This window comes from Lipotes vexillifer, unplaced genomic scaffold (assembly GCF_000442215.2).
Source record: "Lipotes vexillifer unplaced genomic scaffold, Lipotes_vexillifer_v1.1 scaffold490, whole genome shotgun sequence".
Taxonomy (NCBI): domain Eukaryota; kingdom Metazoa; phylum Chordata; class Mammalia; order Artiodactyla; family Lipotidae; genus Lipotes; species Lipotes vexillifer.
This window is the reverse complement of record NW_006796397.1, coordinates 2206932-2226823: the sequence shown is the minus strand read 5'-3', so window position 1 is coordinate 2226823 and position 19892 is coordinate 2206932. Positions and strand designations below refer to the sequence as shown.

General features: G+C 34.7%; 1 protein-coding gene across 4 annotated transcripts in view; it reads left to right on the top strand.

Moving 5' to 3' along the window:
- The window catches only part of ZNF644 (zinc finger protein 644), a 116429-nt gene that overhangs the window by 91724 nt on the left and 4813 nt on the right, over positions 1-19892 (top strand). The window contains exons 2-4 of one of the 4 annotated variants that reach the window (XM_007468520.1): positions 1669-4709; positions 4893-5498; positions 7407-7529. The exons of 2 other annotated variants lie outside the window; for them this stretch is intronic. In XM_007468520.1, coding sequence (XP_007468582.1) covers positions 1669-4709; positions 4893-5498; positions 7407-7529 — 3770 coding nt within the window. The remainder of the gene's footprint in view (positions 1-1668; positions 4710-4892; positions 5499-7406; positions 7530-19892) is intronic. One more of the 4 variants, XM_007468521.1, reaches the window with a different exon arrangement.

The following is a 19892-nucleotide window of genomic DNA, read 5'->3' as shown; positions in this document are numbered from 1 at the left end:
TCCTGCTGTTCTAAAATGATATTACTTGTTATACAAATATAAAATACTGTAAAAGAAAAATGGAAGACCTTATTCTTTATCTGAGGAACTATGTCTGTCATGTTCCCTACTGAATCCCTGCTACTAGAGCAGTGCCTGGCACATAGAAAGGGCTCAGTAAACATTTGGAGAATGAATAAACTGTACTTGATACTATGTACGAAAGGAAAAGAAATATGGAATTTTATGTCAGTACTTCAAATAATTAAATGCATGGGGTTGCCAAATAACGGGTTCTTTAAATCGCACTTGAGGATTATTGGATATTTTGAAGGCGTTGCTAAAACTGCTGAGTTAAGAAATCAGAACCATGATGGAATTTGCATTATTTGAATGAGATATCCGAATTTCATAGGAAGAAAACTGTTTTTCTTCTTATACTTTAGGAACTTTTGTTTTGATTTTGCAGTTGTATTTGTGTTTTTATTCATTTACCACATTAGTCCTTTATTCAACAAATATTGCCTGAGCACTTATGCCAAGCATCCTGTTAGGTTCTAGAGGTATGAAGGTGACTAGGTCACTATCCCTGCCCTCAAAGAGCTTACATTCTTCCAAGAAGATAGGCAACTCCTGTATAATGTGGCCATTTCTAAGAGCAAAATAAGAACAGGGTACAAGGAAACTCTTCATAGTAGGGGCAATAATTATAGCCATGGTATGTATGTCTTCTAAACTTTCAGAAGTCTCCTTTCCTTTTAAAATATCATGCTGTCTTCTCATAATGATTAAATATATTATCAAAAATGCCTAGAAAAATATTGTCCACATTTTATATGAAATAAAATAAAAACTTAACATATATTTATGATGTTTCAGAGTAGAGTAAAAATTTTTAGGTTATTGCAGTAGACTGTCAGATCATAAATAAGATAACTGCCTGTAGGGAATGCCTAGAATTTGGGGATCCAGGTTATGAAAGTTTAAAGAAACATGGAACTTCATTAATTTTAACTTTACTAATTTAGAATAAAGGATATTTTATATAAGCAATGAATGAAACCCAGTGAATAAAACATTTCTTAAATTAGTCGAATTTTAGGAGAATGTGAAACACTGAGAGCAAAGCAGTCTTATTTTAAATAAAAAATGCTGTTTCATACATTAGCCTTTGATGTTGATAGCACATTGTACATTCAAGTAAGCTTCTCTACTGACTGGTATTTTCGTTACCTTCCTCTGGGAATGGACTTTTAAGTGACAAAACTTTTACTTTTCTGCAATATTTAACAATTTACATTATTCTCTAGTGTAGAATGTCCCTTAATAAATCTACTTAAGTGAGATAATTTTCTTATTAGCAATCTGTATATGAGATTTTAGATTTTTTTCAGTCTGTAGCATATTCATTTATATTGTGTGTGTCTGTGTATGTTTGTTTATGTTACTTTGCCCTACATTTTGTATATATGCAGTTTGGGGTTGTTGCCTAGCACAAAGGAAAAATTAACCACTGCAACCCTTTAAAAGTCTTTCAATTTTTTTAAAGTGTTTCTTCATCCTTGAAAAATTATTGGGATCTTAGTATAAAAAGTAGAATTAAGCTACTAAAAATGTGTACTTTTAACTCTCCATATGTTCTAATAATATTCTTTCATGCAAATCTAAATTTTTTTTTCCATTTTCTAGACTAAATGTGTTAAATGGGCTTGCCAACAATATGGATGACTTGAAGATAAACACCGATATTACTGGTGCTAAAGAAGAACTCCTAGATGACAACAGTTTTATATCAGACAAAGAGAGTGGAGTTCATAAACCAAAAGATTGTCAAACATCATTTCAGAAAAACAGTACATTCACTCTGCCTGAAGAACTGTCAAAGGACAAATCTGAAAAAGCCTTAAGTGGAGGCCAGTCTACTCTATTTATACATGCTGGTGCTCCTACTGTTTCTAGTGAAAACTTTATCTTGCCTAAAGGAGCTGCTGTTAATGGACCAGTTTCACACTCCTCCTTAACTAAGACTTCCAATATGAATAAAGGCAGTGTTTCATTAACCACTGGACAGCCTGTGGATCAGCCAACGACAGAATCTTGTTCAACTTTGAAGGTGGCAGCCGATCTTCAGCTCTCTACACCACAGAAAGCAAGTCAACACCAAGTTTTATTTTTGTTATCAGATGTAGCACCTGCTAAGAATCCAACCCATTCCATTAAAAAACTACCTACCTCTGCTTCAATTGGTTGTGACATTCAGAATTCAGTAGGGAGTAATATAAAGTCAGATAGCACTTTAATAAATCAAGTAGAGGTGGGTGAGGATAGTGAAGATTTATTGGTAAAAGATGATTGTGTCAGTACATTAACAGGAATTTCCTCAGGTACAGATGAATTTAGGTCAGAAAATGATACAAACTGGGATCCCCAAAAAGAGTTCATTCAGTTTCTTATGACGAATGAAGACACAGTGGATAAAGCTCCAGTTCACTCTAAAGTAGGTCTAGAAAAAAAGAGAAAGCGAAAAATGGATGTAAGCAAGATAACTCGTTATACTGAGGATTGCTTTAATGATTCTAACTGTGTACCCAATAAATCAAAAATGCTAGAAGTAGACTTTATGGAACAGAATGAAGAACTGCAAGCAGTAGACTCACAGAAATATGCATTATCAAAAGTGAAACCTGAATCAACCGATGAAGACTTGGAATCTGTGGATACTTTTCAACATCTAATTTATAATCCAGATAAGTGCGGAGAAGACAGTTCACCTGTTCATACTGGCACTTTTCTTTCAAATACCTTAAAAAAGAAATGTGAAGAAAGTGATTCTGAGTCACCTGCTACTTTCAGCACCGAAGAGCCATCATTCTACCCCTGTACAAAGTGCAATGTGAATTTTAGGGAGAAAAAGCATCTACACAGGCATATGATGTATCATTTAGATGGGAATAGTCACTTTCGACATCTTAACGTCCCAAGGCCATATGCTTGTAGAGAATGTGGACGGACATTTCGAGATCGGAACTCGCTACTAAAGCATATGATTATTCACCAAGAAAGAAGACAGAAATTGATGGAGGAAATTCGTGAATTGAAAGAACTTCAGGATGAAGGAAGAAGTGCACGATTACAATGCCCTCAGTGTGTGTTTGGTACCAATTGCCCTAAAACATTTGTGCAACATGCTAAAACCCATGAAAAAGATAAAAGGTACTACTGCTGTGAAGAGTGTAACTTTATGGCAGTGACAGAAAATGAATTGGAATGCCATCGAGGAATTACCCATGGAGCAGTGGTAAAATGCCCTATTGTCAGTTCTGATGTAGCCCAGAGAAAAACGCAAAAAAAGACTTTCATGAAGGACCCTGTTATAGGATCATCGAAAAAATCAGCTACCTATATATGTAAGATGTGTCCTTTTACTACTTCAGCCAGGAGTATTTTAAAAAAACACATGGAGTACTTGCATTCATCATCATGCATTGATTCATTTGGCAGTCCTCTTGGACTTGATAAAAGAAAAAGCGACATAATTGAAGAACCTATAGATACTGATAGTCCTAAACCATTAACTAAACAACAGTCAACAACATTTCCAAAGAACTCTGCTTTAAAACAAGATGTAAAGCGAACATTTGGATCATCCTCACAATCAAGTAATTTTTCAAAATTCCATAAGCGGCCACACAGAATACAAAAAGCTCGGAAAAGCATTGCCCAGTCAGGTGTAAATGTGTGCAATCAAAACAATTCTCCTCACAAGACTGTTATGATTAAAAGCAGCAATGACCAAAAACCTAAGTATTTCCATCAGGCAGCAAAAGAAAAATCTAATGCCAAGGCAAATAGCAACTATTTATATAGACATAAATATGAAAACTACAGGATGATCAAAAAATCAGGTGAATCATATCCTTTGCATTTCAAAAAAGAGGAAGCTAGTTCGTTAAATTCTTTACATCTGTTTTCATCATCAAGTAATTCTCACAACAATAGTTTTATTTCAGACCCTCATAACTCTGATACCAAAAGGCCAGAAAGCTTCAGAGACCACAGGCGTGTAGCTGTAAAGAGAGCAGTTAAGGAATCCAAGAAGCAAAGTCCTGTTGGAGGAGGAGACTTGGATAGCTATCCAGATTTCTTGCATAAAATGACCGTTGTTGTTCTGCAAAAACTTAATTCTGCTGAAAAGAAAGATAGCTATGAAACAGAAGATGAAAGTTCCTGGGACAATGTTGAGCTAGGTGACTACACTACACAAACTATAGAAGATGAAACCTATAATGATATTAATCAAGAACATGTAAACCTATTCCCTCTGTTTAAAAGCAAGGTGGAAGGTCAAGAGCCTGGAGAAAATGCTACACTTAGTTATGATCAAAACGATGGCTTTTATTTTGAATATTATGAAGATGCTGGAACTAATAACTTTTTGCATGAGATACATGATCCTCAGCATTTAGAAAATGCAGAAACTTCATTGTCAAAGCATAGTTCTGTTTTTCACTGGACTGATTTGTCTCTTGAGAAGAAATCGTGTCCTTACTGCCCAGCAACATTTGAAACAGGCGTTGGGTTGTCAAATCATGTCCGGGGACATCTTCACAGAGCAGGATTAAGCTATGAAGCCCGTCATGTTGTATCACCAGAACAAATAGCCACAAGTGACAAAATGCAGCATTTCAAAAGAACTGGCACAGGAACACCTGTTAAGCGAGTTAGAAAAGGTAAGTTTTCATGCAGATAATTTGGGCTAATATGTCCATATTCGAATTCAAAGGATTTGAAGGTTTTGCTCAAATTTGGCCTTTATTAGAATCACATAATTTCATATTTCAGAGTTAATTTGTTTTAAGGTGGTCAATTTATTAAAAATTCTGATATTACTCTTAAAAATTTTTTTTTTTTAGCTATAGAGAAGTCTGAAACCACTTCTGAACACACTTGTCAGCTCTGTGGTGGTTGGTTTGATACTAAAATTGGATTATCAAATCATGTTAGAGGCCACCTGAAAAGACTTGGAAAGACCAAGTGGGATGCTCACAAATCTCCAATCTGTGTTCTGAATGAGATGATGCAAAATGAAGAAAAATATGAAAAAATCTTAAAGGCATTGAACAGTCGTCGTATCATTCCTAGACCATTTGTAGCTCAAAAACTTGCATCAAGTGATGACTTTCTGTCTCAAAATGTTATACCTCTTGAAGCATACCGTAATGGCCTAAAGACTGAAGCTTTATCAGTGTCTGCATCAGAGGAAGAAGGGCTGAGTTTCTTAAATGAATATGATGAAACAAAGCCAGAACTGCCTAGTGGAAAAAAGAATCAGTCTCTTACACTGATAGAACTGCTTAAAAATAAAAGGATGGGAGAAGAAAAGAATTCTTCTATTTCTCCTCAAAAGATCCATAATCAAACTGCAAGAAAGAGATTTGTTCAGAAATGTGTTCTTCCACTAAATGAAGATAGTCCATTGATGTATCAACCACAAAAAATGGACTTCACTATGCACTCAGGTAAGAGGACATTTATGACTATCTTACATAATTTAAACACAGTTAATGTTTACCTTAGTGGAATATGTGTCAAAAATACTTTTTCAGAATCCTTTTATTTAAGCTGCTTTTTTGCAGAGCAGAGATTGGTTATACTGTTATTTCTGTATAAATCATCAGTTGATGTTCATCGGCACTGAATTCTCTGTGCCTCATCTCCTGGTCACAATGCAAGGTGAGAGCAAAAGCAAAAACAAAAAGCTGATCTGTAAAAATAAAATTTGTCATGGACGGGGGATGGTTCTTTGGATGGGAGGTTGATGTTGTTTAGAAGCATAGTGTTACTAAAAAGGCTGTCATATTTTTGCCAGTGCTCCAAAGTGATACTATTTTCAAGATTTTAGTTGTCGGTTTTCCTACTGCTTGGGTAAAACAAAACAGACTCTTTAAACTGAATGGATTGGTGTCTGTTGTGTGTTGTGATTAACCCAAAGAAACTTCTCCCTCTCCAATTCCTCATTGTGTTGTGGGATAGTTTGGTTTTGGAGGACTGTTGTGAGTAGAAAACATTTGTTTGGGGTTTTAGATTTTACTATAGTGTTCTAATAGAACAAAACAGATGGTTTAGCTTAGTGGTTATGCACCCATAGTTTTTCCTTTTCAAAGGAACATTTTGTATGTATTAGCAAGTGATGTGGCAGATAAAAAGTTGCCATACTTTATTTGGTATTGCTAAGTCTGGTTTATACTTTTAGACTAGAGAAATGTTGTGTCTGTATAGGTTTCTGTTGGAGGTTAAGAATGTTGAAGATAAATTTAGATGATCTCATAATTTTAGCACTGGGTTGAATGTATCTAAGGTAAAAGTAACTGGTCAATGGATTAATAATGAATAAAATTACTGTAATGTTGGTTTGTTTACTTTGGGCAGACACTGGGATATTCCAAATATTTGTAATGCAGTGTTGATTTGAGGAAAGACTGCCTTGTATTTTAAGTGGTCTGAAAAACAATTTATCTTGTATGGGCTTCTGGTTAATAGGGCTCTTTCTTTTGTACGAAGAGAGTCTTTCAAAGATAACTTTACAGCATTTTTCAGAGGGATAAAATGTAAGGAAGATGTGTCAGCTGTGTTGGCCAAGATATAGTACACTTCAGAGAGGGAAAGCATATTTGTGGCTATCACAATAATGTTGAAGAAACCAATTGAGACATGTTGGGGGCATGAGGGTTGTCTGAGAAGTTAGGAGTTTCTTATTGTTTCAGCATGTTTACTGTGATGACTACGATGTAAGCTTGTTGATCATTTATTTAGCACAAAGATTTTAGCAAAATACTTCAAATCATTAACTTTCATTATTGATTGTGCATTCAGAGTAATGAACATAAAATGCCCTGAATAAAATGTTGTGTCTAACAGCTGTTCAGTGGTGTGTTTTACCACCTTTTCTCCCAGCCTTCATCAGAAAGCCTAATTTAGTATTGAGCCTTTTAAGGTTTTGTGGGTAAAACACTTTAATTACCACTTTGTCAACTAGACTTTTTAGGTTTTTTTTTTATTGGTAATGTTGTAAACTTTGAAACTTCTCAACAGAACTGTGCTATTCAAATCATAGGATTGTATTTTAGGTTTAGGAAATGATCTGCGTAACACAGAAATCTGCAAGAAAGTGATAATAGGTATTAAATCCAGAGGAGCTCAGGGGTTCAAGACACTCCTCCTTCTACCTTTCCAAAGAGCATGGGTTGGCTCTAAATACTAACTACAAACTAATAATAGGTAACTTAATTTCCCCTCCTTATCTTAAGCTAATTCAATGAACGTTTTTTAAAACCATCTTTATTGTGGTACTTTTTTTCACGCTTTTACCTAAGAAAATTTCACTTTTTGAAGTGAGAACTGGATTATAGTTTTCTTTTGAATGATAGGTATGCCTGTGAAGCTTAGAACATGTGTGCATTGCAATACGACGTTTACAAGTGCTGTTAGCCTGTCCAACCACTTACGCGCTTATGCACGAAAGAAGAGTGCTGGACTTTTGACTGGTACAGGTATGTTTGAACAGATAACACAGCAAGTCTGTTTGATACAATACACTTTTTTTTCTCACCAGACTGGTGCTAGTTCAGATGATATTTATAGCTTTCTTTTGTAAGCAGCAGTTGAGTCTGAATAAACATTAAATTTCAGCAACTTGTAAACTGTTGGATATAATTTTAAGCAAGTTATTCTTTTTCATTTAGCTCTTATGGCTTGATTTGAGGAAAAAGGTAACCTAATAGAGGTGTGGAACTTTTGAGTCTACATTATTCTTACTGATTTTTAAATTATACCATTTTTGATTTTTAAATTTATTTTTGTTAGTAGATTCTAGTAAGACACCTCTCTTTGGTAAAAAAGATTGTAGTTCTAGCTTAGGGAAATGCTTTGTTAGGCAAAGAAATTATAGTGAAATTTCAAATATGTAACTAAATTAGAAAACTAAGCAAACTAATGAGTCCTCATTAGTCTATAGATCAACTTTTTGAAGGGGCAGGCCTTAATAATGGCCCGTGTTGACAACAACTGAATAGATTTTTCTTTTAATGCCCCTAAACTATATTTAGGATTAATAAATATAGCTGTGCACATAAATGTTAACATGCACATTTCTGTGTTATTTTTGGTTGGTTAGCCCAACCTTGCAGATACCTCTTCATACTGCTAGCTTGTGAAAATTTTATTAGCCTACTCATATGTAATACTGCTTCTTAAACCCTACAGAATGCCTTGCTCTTTTCGTTTGGAGCCTTTCAAGCTACGCTGCTTTAGCAAATCCCGTGTCTCACATCTTAAAATATTCTCTTTTCTAAATAGATCTACATAAAATTCTTTTGCCTAAAATTCTCCTTCCAATCTTTTTATTTCTCTTGCTCTTTTAGATCACTTCCTTCTGCTTTCTTCTAGTTGTTGTTTACCCAGCTTTTTTGTTCTTCCTCATGTCTTCCTATGGCTGACATCCAATATGTTCTTGCCACCAAAGAAACACTTGTATTCACACTAGTGTCTTTCTTTCTTCTGCTTCTTTGCTGTATCCTTTGACTTTATATATCAATAACCAGGGATGGCTGCTGACCATTTATATTAAAAGGAGGGGAATAGAGTGAGTTTTACTTTACTGGATTAGTCCTCCTACTGTGACATTTCAGTTACTCCTGCCTTCATCAGTCTTGGAAGGTAATTGCAGACATTAGAGGCAGGGAGGCAGTGAAAATAAGAGACTGTAGAAACCGGAAATCATCATTACTGTTGTCATAACCACTAACTTGTATTGAACACTTCTATGCGTCAGGCACTATGCTATGCACCTGACATGCATAACACTTAAACTTCACAACCACTGTTTCAGTTGTAAGTACTATAATTCTTTGCATTTTATAGGAAACTAGAGCTTTAGAGAACTTAAGCAAGTTGTCCAAACTTATGCAGTTAATAGTAGCAAACTTGAAATTCAAATCAGGGCTGTCTTACCCCTAGATCTTTGTTTGTAGTCACTATTACCTACTACATACAGGATGAAAGCAATTGAAAATCCTAAGATGAAGTTGGGTTCAAGGTGAGGATCATTGTGGTGCAGAGTCTAATTTGAAAGAGCAAGGAGGGGAGAGTTCTCTGGTGGCCTGGTGGTTAGGATTCCAGGCTTTCACTCCTGTGGCCCAGGTTCAATCCCTGGTTGGGGAACTGAGATCCTGCAAGCTGAATGGCACGGCCAAAAAAAATAAAAAGAAAGAAAGGGAAAAAAAAGAAAGGGCAGGGACCCAAGAAATGGTTAGGGCTGTATTGGATTTCAGAGGACTTTAGAAAATGTTCCATTCTGACCATGTGGGCACGTTACATAAATATTTAATAAGGTAGATCTCTCCAGTCCAGATTTTGTAGTCCATTAAAAAAAATGCCTTTATCTCGTATGAAAGTCCTTCAAAACATACTATTAATTGCTTATAACTAACAGATAATGACCCTCCATTGACCAGGGGTGCATTCTCATGAACTCTTTATCATCTAAAAAGTTTCATTAGTTGGGGAAAAAGTAATATAAGATGAATGGGGATACATTTTTATGGGCATCAGAAAAGGAGATGCTATGTTTAAAATGTTATTAAATACTAACCAAAATATCAGAAGTGTTAGGAAATATGAAGTGTGTGTTAGGCAGTCCTAGGGCAAAAAGAAGGGAAATGAAAAGCTGAAGAAAGTCTTGGGTGGTATTTTCCACAGCCCCTGCTCACTTTTAAGAAACATCAAAATCACATGCTCCCTTGGAAATACTGAAACTTTTCCCCTTGTTTTCAAAATCTTCTTGACCAGTAGAGCTACATAAAGGATATTTTTGCTGAATATTCATGGCAGTAAGAAGTTTTTATGGGCTTTATTGTTTTTTGTTTTCCAAGTGTAGAATTCTGTATTATATTTATAAACTCCAGATGCCTATTCTCTTCTTCCATATCAGTTTCACCGGTATAATAAAGCAATGGTCCCAACCTTTTAGCCAGGAGGTTTCCACTGGGTTATTATAAGGGATTCTTCAATTCATATGAGTAAAAGGCATTAGTTTTCAAGAATATGTAGATGCTGTTTTGATGACAGAAATACAAAATCATTTTTTTAAAAACTTACCTTAATCTAAGTATATCACAAAACTGAGACAATATAAAGGGAAAATAAGTAGAACTAAAGCCTCTGTGCTCCTAGTTCAAGCAGACTTGATTCATGTGAATTGTTAATTATGTGGCCTACTTCGGAAGAAAAAGCTTAGATATCCCTAGATGAAATGGTGAAGGCCTGCTTGGTTACCTGTGATGGAATAAACTTCCAAGCCTTCTTAGAAACCACCAGCTCCTGGCCTCGTCTCTGGGAACTGGTGGCCTTTTGAGAAAGAAATATTCCAGCCAGCCTGAACAGAAGGAAAAGGATGCCCCTCTGTTTCTCTAATATTTATTTACTGATGACTCAAATTCTTCTAATGTGATGGTTCTCAATCTTTGGGGGGGTTATTGACCCTTTTGAGACTTTGAAAACTATGGGCCCCATCCCAGAAACATGCACTTAATCATCCACAGATTAAAAGTTTTATTATATGTAGGCGTTACATATCCCTTGAAGTTTATCATCCATGGGGCCTTCCTCTGGTGGAAAACTAAGAAAGAGGAGATGCCAAATAAAAATGAAGTGTAAAGAACACAAAACTGGGATTCTGGAGCCCTAAGAAATCTTTCTCTTCTTTTAAGAATTAGAAGATGCTTAAAATGCCAGAACTGTGTAACATCAAACTAATTTATATGGTCACAGATATAAATCCTAACTTAACTAAAAGGAAATAATGAATAAAGTAGGAAAGTTTTGGAACTAAAGACATGGAAGAGGTAGCCATACTTGGAACAGAGTTCAATTGTCAAGAAAGAATAAACTTCACATATTTAAATTTTGCCCAACGCTGACCTAGTTTATCATCCTTTGGGCAGGTTCAAATGAATTGTTTAATAATTTCCATGTGACTTCAGTTGTGGATAATCATTTATGAAGCTGTTTTACTGAGGTTTTTTTCTTTAGTGGATTTTTATCTAAAGAGACTAATTCCAAAGGGTTTACTTTATATCCTACATTGCAAATTCAAGACATACTTCTTATTCAAGAATTTATTCCAGTTAATATAGACTGCACTATTGGAAGACTTCTTTTTCAGGTTTTGTTCTCTTTAGATGGTTTTACATGCCCACACAGATTTCTTTTTCCTGGTTGATTCTTTATACAGTCTAATAAGACCATTATTAATTTTAATTAAAAATTAGAAATTTCATACAATTTATATTAAATGCTTTTAGACTTTTTATTTTAACTGCTGGCTTTTTTGTGTTTAATAATATTTTAATTAAATGATATCTTTTTCATACTGGCAGTATTAAGAACACAGTATATTTACTAAGTTATTAATAGAGTGACGGAGTCTAGTGCCTCTTTCACTCTCACAAGTGTCCTGGATTGCACAATAAATTATAGGGTCACCCTGGTTATTAAAATTTTTAAATATTTAAAATTATTCAAGGCAAAGTGTATTCTATCAACTTAATCTGCAATCAGGAACAATAAAAAATATTTTGCGGTCAGAGTAGCAGTGAATTTTTAACAGGTAAAGAAAGGGAAGTAATTGAAGTCCAAGTAGAGAAAATGCTGTGAAAGTAAATATATCAGTAAGTTGAATGCATGTTTGCACAGTGCTTTTCTGTGGTAACATAGCTATCTGTCGTCTCCTAAAAAGAAAAAAAAATAACAGTGGTATTCAACGTTTTTACTGGAATTCCATTTTACATCTTGACCTTGTATACAAACTCACGTTCATACATATACACACTCACTTGTTCACTCACTCACTCACCTGAATTGAGTATGATGCACTCTGATATTTTCTATTTTATTATTTTTAATTAAAAATAATAGTGGTTATGACCCAGTAAATTGATTTACTACCTACTAAGAAGTCACTATCCACAGATTGAAAACACTCCTCTTAAGTGTCTCTTTTAGAAACTGACACTGACTAGAATCAACAACAGTAATAGTTTAGAAAGCATAACACTCCTTCTGTGGCAGCAAGTGAATTTTCTTTACTCATTGTATTCAAATGTTTAGCTATAGATCATATTTTTCAATCAACTGCTCACCTTTGGTATTTAAAGTAAATTGGAAATTTCTAGCTACTTAAAATTAATGTAGGAAATATATTTTTACATATGCAAATATGTGGGGGGGGCTTCATTTAATTATCTTCAGAATACTTCCATGATAATATTTTGGAAGTAAAGCATGATGGTTGCTGTTCTACAACAACAGACTTGTCATTATAATTAAAGAATGACTTTTCCAGTGAGAAAAAAATAACTTAAAGAAATTGATACTAGATCCTTTTCAGTCAGTAACACTAATGCAATGTATCTACATTCTTTTTTAGTGAAGTCATTGTTTTATTTTTCATACCATCCACTTTTAAGCAGAATAGTAGATTATGTGTTACTTAATGGGATCTTTTGCCTGTTTTCAGCTTTAATGGTATAATTGGCCATAGGGGCCTGCAACAACAAGTGCTAATGAACATACAACACAGTGCCAGGTGCTGAGTGGGTATATAAAAGCCACTAGAAAAATAATTGTTTTATTGTAGAAAGTGCTGTAGGAATTCTTTCTGCTGTGAGGGAAAGGAAAAAATAGTATTGTAAAAGCTTTTCAAGGTGTATTACTTGTCCTTTCATGAGTGTCTTCTGTGGTATCTTTTAAAATATTATAATATTGCATCTTCAAGAAACCACATCCTTTTATAGTGATTCATTCAACCTGAAAGAGTATAAGAAAATTTCGATCTTATTATGATTAAACTGTGAAGGAGCAAACCAGCTTCTAATTAAACCAAATACCTGGATAATTCCTCTAGACTAGGCTGTATGAGGGATACATAATGAGATACGACCCTGTATTAAAGAACTTAGGAAAGCATTATTGGCAATACACACAAAACTAACAAAGTTAGAGAACTATGCAAGATACTATACACATTAATAGTATATTGACTGTGTATGCTCTAGGAGTTCAAGTTGTTTGTTTAGTCTAGGCCTCCTTTCGAGGGGAGCTGGGAATTAAGTTGGGTTTGTTTTTTCCTGCTGTTTTTTACTGTTTGTCGCCTTGTTAAGTAGAGCCTCAAAAAGAAAGAAAAAGGAAGAAAAGATAGCTCATGCTGATATGTTTCTTACAATGTTTAAAGTGGGAGGGAAAAATAAAAACAGTAGTCAAATAAAATTTCCATTCATTCAACAAGTTTTAGCTGTTTATTGTTGTACCAGGACTGTGCTAGCTCTGAGGCTATAAAGACCCTGCACTCCAGCTGCGTAAACTTAATGATGGTGATCTGTTAGGACAAGGACAAATGTACTGTTGCAGAAAGCTTTGTAAGGTTTCAGCTAGACCCTGAACGTGAAGGTTGAGTAGTTTTAAACAGAAGAAGAGGTGAAGTAGGACATTCCAGGTAGAGAGAACGACATAGTGTGGGATAAAGGGATGGAATTTGGAGTTCAAAAGGTGTTGGGAGAATCAGTTGTAGGTGTTTGGGAAGATGATAACGCCAGAAAGGTGGGGTTGATGCTTTGAGTGCTTGCTAAAAAATTTAAGAAGTCATCGAAGAATTTTTTAAAATAAGGAAATGACGTGTTCAGATTTGTATTTGAAACAGCTATTTCTCGTAACACTGAAAGATGGGTTTCTGTAGTTTCTTGGCTATAACTTATCCTGTGGTACTATTCGTCTTTTTTTTTTTTTTTTTTTTTTTTTTTTTTTTTTTTTTTTTTTTTTTTTTTTTCTGATGTGGTACTATTCTTCATTAAGAGTGTATATCTGTATGTATTTATCTGCCCAGTAATGTGTGATTTATTCAGGATTAGCAAGGTAGTGAATGGTTCAAGTTGAGTAAATTTTCTGGGTAATGGAAGACTAGTGTCAAAGTTGATTTCGTCCTAACCATTTTTATGGTAGTGTTTCTAAAACGTTATTCTAGTTTTTGCCTTGCAAAACAGTAGACTGAATATAATTTAATTATTTGAGTATTTAGAGTCACGCTTATGGATGCTAATTGTTGTATTATGCCAGCAAAAATTGGGCTATTTGCCCACAATACTGAAAAGCGATTGGCTGATTCATTCACTAATTCAACAAGCATTTTTTTCAGCTTCTTGGTGGTTTATGTATTATGCTAAGTATTACAGAGATAAATTGGAACTTAAAATATGGTAGAAGCCCATATATGCATAACTAGTACAAAACAAATTTTAAGTGCCAAATTATAAGTGTGCATGAAATACTGTGGAAGTTCGGATGAAGAGGAAGGTATTTTCACCTAGACCAGAGCCCAGCAAGGTTATTGGAAGTAGAATCTGATTTGGGCCTTGAAAGATAGTTAATTGAAATGGAAATGGGGGTCAGGGGTGGGGAAAGAGCATGCCTGGGAAGGAGCAACTTGGGACTGTGTGGAAAGTTTATTGAAAACACTAGGAAGTAGGAGATAAGGGAATAGAGTTGGACAGGTAAAGGACATAGAATGCTAGAATGCTAACCCATGATGCTGGAATTAATTTTGTAGGGAGGAGCCAGTAAAGATTTTTTTTTTTTAAGAATTTGTGTGAAGCTTTTAAAACTTTTTTAAATAAAAATTAAAGGAGTTGGTGGGGAAGTGGAGAAATTGTAGATGAGGTCATTTTAGGAGTCCTGAACCAGGACAGTGGCAATAGGAATGTAAAGGAGGGATAGAAATGTCTGGATAATATTATAGAAGTTAAGTAAGCAGAACTTGGCAGATTAGTTAGAGGTACAAGAATAAGAGGAAAGAGATAGAGATGGGTCAAAGTTTTAAATCTTGTTATTGGGAAGATGGTTATACCAGTAGAGTTAATGAGTCTGCTACCGGGTGTTTGGTAAGCGAACAGTGGGCTTCATTACTTCTCTGGCTGTCATTTATCTAGCAACACAACATCATCTAGGTATATCTACTGTTAACAAAGCAAACAATCACACTTAATCAGTAAGTTTGTTTTTGGGAGAATGGAGCCTAAGAGTTTTGTACTATTGTAGCATAAAATATTTACATTTTATGATGCCTGCTTTTGCTGGTCATCGGTTATACAACTTAGGAATTCTATTTGATAATCTTTTTTGACCAATATTTTGTTTTTCATAAAAGTCTTAACTAGTCCCCTAGCGATCCTATTGGTTCTGTTACTTACCAATTTTCAAGTTGTGTTTTGTTTTTTTAACAATTGACTTAATCTGGATATTTATGTTTGAATTTTTTTAACGTGTCTAATATCTTTACATCCTTAGTTGTAGTGTTGTGTTTGTTATGATTTATGTTCTGACATGAATCTCTTGAATGCTGTTTATAATCTGGATTAAAATTTAGTAGATTTTACAATAAAAAAGTATGTTCCTGGCCAGACCTAAACTGTAGGCAGATCTACTTCAAGTGACTTTATAGAAATAATAAAATAATACAGGGCTTCCCTGGTGGCGCAGTGGTTGAGAGTCCGCCTGCTGATGCAGGGGACGCGGGTTCGTGCCCCAGTCCGGGAAGATCCCACATGCCGGAGCGGCTGGGCCCGTGAGCCATGGCCGCTGAGCCTGCGCGTCCAGAGCCTGTGCTCCGCAGCGGGAGAGGCCACAACAGTGAGAGGCCCGCGTACCGCAAAAAAATAAAATAAAATAATAATAATAATAATACACAGATTTTCTCTTTTGGAGGTTAGGGCAAGAGGATGGCTTGCTGGAGACTGGTGGTCCCTCACTTAAGTAAGAAGTGGAAAAGTAGGATTTACTGTTTTTTTGTTGTGTCTGGAGTTTGAGGAATAAGGTCAATGCTTGCTGTCCAGTGTTTAAAGTATATATTTAATTGTGGCCTTAGCTGGAAGTTAGCTAAACCAGAAATTACCTAGTCAACACTGTGTTTGTTAATAGTTCAGATTTTGGCTGGAATGTAAAAAAATACTTCAGAATTATAAAAAGCCAAATCAGATCTATTGGGATTATAGATTTGTGATATTTAGATTTACTCTTATGATTATTATGAACTCTATCTAATTTAAGTTGAACATGATTATATTAAAGGTAAGTTAACAAATTTTTAGGTCAGGTTATTTCCTTACTTAACTAGTTTTGAATAGGAACAATCACTTAGTTACTCTACTAAATATGAAGTGGTAATTTGGAAATACTGACACTTTTAGAGGGCAGGGAGTGTGATTATATTCAGGTGATTCTAAACAAATGTGATTTAGAGCAGATTTGCCATTGTGTATTTTAATGTTTATTCCAATTTTAGATATGTCTTTGTCTTAGAAAAGTGGTTGATATTCAATGCCTATTGTGTTTAGTAAAGCAGCATGCAAATCCAACCTACCTTAAGGAGAAATTTTAAGTTTTTTTTTTCTTACCTGTTACCACAGGTACCTGTTAACTCTTAATTGAACAATAAACAGCTTATACCTGGGGGATTGTTAGTTTTTAGCTTTTTGCAACCTAAAAAAAACTAGTCTGCCTCCAATTTCTGTTTATAAAAATGTGTGATAAAGTTTCATATTTATGTTTAGCTTTTCCCTTCACGTTGATAATGCTCAAAGTATCATTTTACTAATCATTCCCTCTACTTTGAAATAGCAGAGGTTTCTAGACATTGAATGTATCGATATGTACTTTTTCTTGTCCCAAGTAGATAACTTGCTTTGAACCAAGCATATAAAGCTGTTGCTACCCTTAATACAACCTCCTACTTTGTAGGGCAAACTCAAGCTACCTGACTCCTCTAGACTAATATTAAGCCATCAACTTAATACTTACAGCAAAGGAAATCTGCTTTTCAAATATTTTTCACTTCATTCTCTTCCAGGTAGAATGTTAAATCATGCTATACCTAATTAACTTTGCCATAACTGCCCTGTGATTCTAGGTTACTTACTGTTTTTAGTTATTGAGAATGGAAACTCCAAAAATAATGAAAGTAACTTAGGGTATTAAAAAAAATCCAATTTTAGAGTGAAAATATAAAGGGAAAATGATGATGAAAATATGCCTCTGAGGTTGCTAATTGTGTATCTATATGTTTAATTCTGATTGGAAGGGGAACAACATTGCTTTCATAACAGTAAACTACTTAAACTGCTTTATGTGTCCATCTTGGGAAAAATGACTTGTTTGATTATGGCAGTGTAGGTAGGAATGAAGAGCTGGTGTTGGGAGTAGGGACGTCCTTTCCATTTTTAATGGGCTGTATAGAGAGTGGGATTTATCAGTTTTTCTCTTAATAGGTTTTTTTTTTTTTCATGGGTCAAGAGATTTAAGAGGTAGAACTGAGGGCAGCCTTTCTCATTTAGGGTAGTTGTTACTCAGGACCCAGAACTGGCTACATAATTTGCAGGATCCAGTGCAAAATGAAAATACAGCGCCTCATGTTCAAAAATTATTAGGAATATCAGGACTGCAGCAGCAGAGCATTAGACCAAGTACGGGACACTATAAGACCGCACAGATCGAGCACTCATGAAGTCTGTCTTGCAGGCGCTTTTTGCAAAGAGGAAAGTATACACTGAAGAACAAAGAATTTAGCTTCTCAACAAATGACTTCCCCAAACCCACATCCCTATTTTATACAGGCTAACACGTTTCTTCTCACCCCCTTAGTTGGGGCTGAGGGAAAGAAAATGCCGTTGGCACAGTCTTTTATATGCTTGCAGCTTATGAACCTTGAAGGATATTGGCAGCAACTAGAATTGAGTTTGTTTATCCATCTCATACTTCTGCACCCCTTGGGACATATGCATCCTCTTCCTACCTCGCCACTGGGACCACCATCTCCATCACCAGCTTGTTAATAACGGTGGTAGGAATGTTGGGCTTATCTGTCTATGTCATTTTTATCGCTACTGTTTTCCTGAATGAGCTCATAGCTACAATTGCATGCCCACCTTATACAGCCCAACTAGATGGAGAAGAAATTTTCTTCCCTCTAGTAGGGCTATAGCATGCCTCTTATTTTGGATGTGTATAACCTGGCCATTATATTAAGTTTGACTTTACCCTAAATATGCCAACAACCAGTTAGGAACAAAACAGAAGAAATAGGTCTTTTGACTAAACGGGCAGGGAAGGGTGATTGCAAATAACAATATTTTGGTGGTGAATGTTAATTTAGTTATGATGTTAGTTCTTTACCATAGAGGCTTCAGATGTTTTTAAGAAATAAATCTCCATTCTTTGAGGTCATTTGTGTAGTGAATTAAAAAGAAAATGAAATTCATTGAAGCAGTTATTGTATATAATGGGCAGAAAGGTGGAAGTGGCAAAAGGACTTATGTTAGAGCCCAAAGTAAATTACTTTTCTTCTATGTATAAAACTAATGTCTCAGAAAACAGATTTGAATTTGTATCTGTCATATTATTTATTGATTTGCTTGTTGCTGATCCAGTTTAGTTCTTTAGGCACAATTGTTGTTTTGTTGTTGTTGTTGTTGTATTTTGTAGCATAGCAGTATGATGTTCTTTTTGAGGGCTCATAAGTCTGCTGTATTTCTGTCTCATTCCTATTTGATCAAAACAGCTGTTTTACTGAAAGGTGTATTCTGAAAAAATTTTTATATGACCTTACAGCTCAGCTTAATTCATTCTTCTTACAAGTAAAATATTGCTACCAGTAGCAATGTAGATCTTTTATAAATCAGATAACTTCAAAGGTTTTTTTTTATAGTCTTCTGGTTAAAATGGATCACTTTAAACATTTCCTGCCACCCTAAATAGGAAGATCTGAGTAACTGGGTTTATTCATTTCTAAAGAAGTATTTATACTCAAGGAAAAGAAAATTAAGAATTTCTAAAACGAATCTAGTATTTTTTGTAAATTTCAAGTATAGAAACAATGTTAGATTTAAAATACTTTGGAACAGAAAAACGGTATGTGTGTGTTTTGATTTTCGACAGTACCAAGTAAGTGCAAATAAAATTCTATTGTAAAGAAAGGCTTTGTATAAAGTTATCTATTTGACAGATTGTTCATATAAACAACTTCAACAAACCTTAGGCTATTTGTCAGAAATATTGATGAGCCGCATTATACTAAAACTGACTGTGTTAGTGATGTTTTTAATGTTCTAACAATTCCTGGTACAGTCCAGAATAAAACTGCTTTTCCCTCTAGAGACAATAAAATCTGTTAAATGAGAACATATGTATAATAGACATGTTTGTACATCATCTTTTTCATTTAGTGGAACATTTTGGAATATATTTTTTTTCAATGCAGATTTTCCTAAAATTTGGGGCAGTATTGTAGGGGTGATGGTTGGATGTTGATATTAGAAAAAAATATTCCTGTCAAATGTATTCATATTTTACTTCCTAAAATAAATGACATTTCAGGGGGTAAGAAATTTTAAAGTTATGATGAAGATATTAAGACATGGAGATACTCATGTGTAATTACCAGGGTTCCCTGGTTTTTAATATCTTAACTTTATGGACAAGTTTCCAAGGATTCCCAGTTCATGAGATTCCCTAAACTTATGTGGAACTCTGGATACTGGAGATTCTCAGTCATATGCTGACAGAGTTGTCCTACTTTCCAAAGTCATAATACCTTCAAATACTAATTACTACAAAAACTATGGTATTCTCACTTAAAATTTAGATCTGATCATTCATAAAAACAGCCATAAACTTCAGAGTTTCTAGAGTTCATATAGCATCAAAAGTCAGAAAAAAAATTTTTTCCCTCTATTAAAGTCAAAAACATTTCTATACCTGAGTAAACATTTCCAGTTCCTTTTTTTTTTTTTTTTTTTTTTTTTTTTTGCTGTACG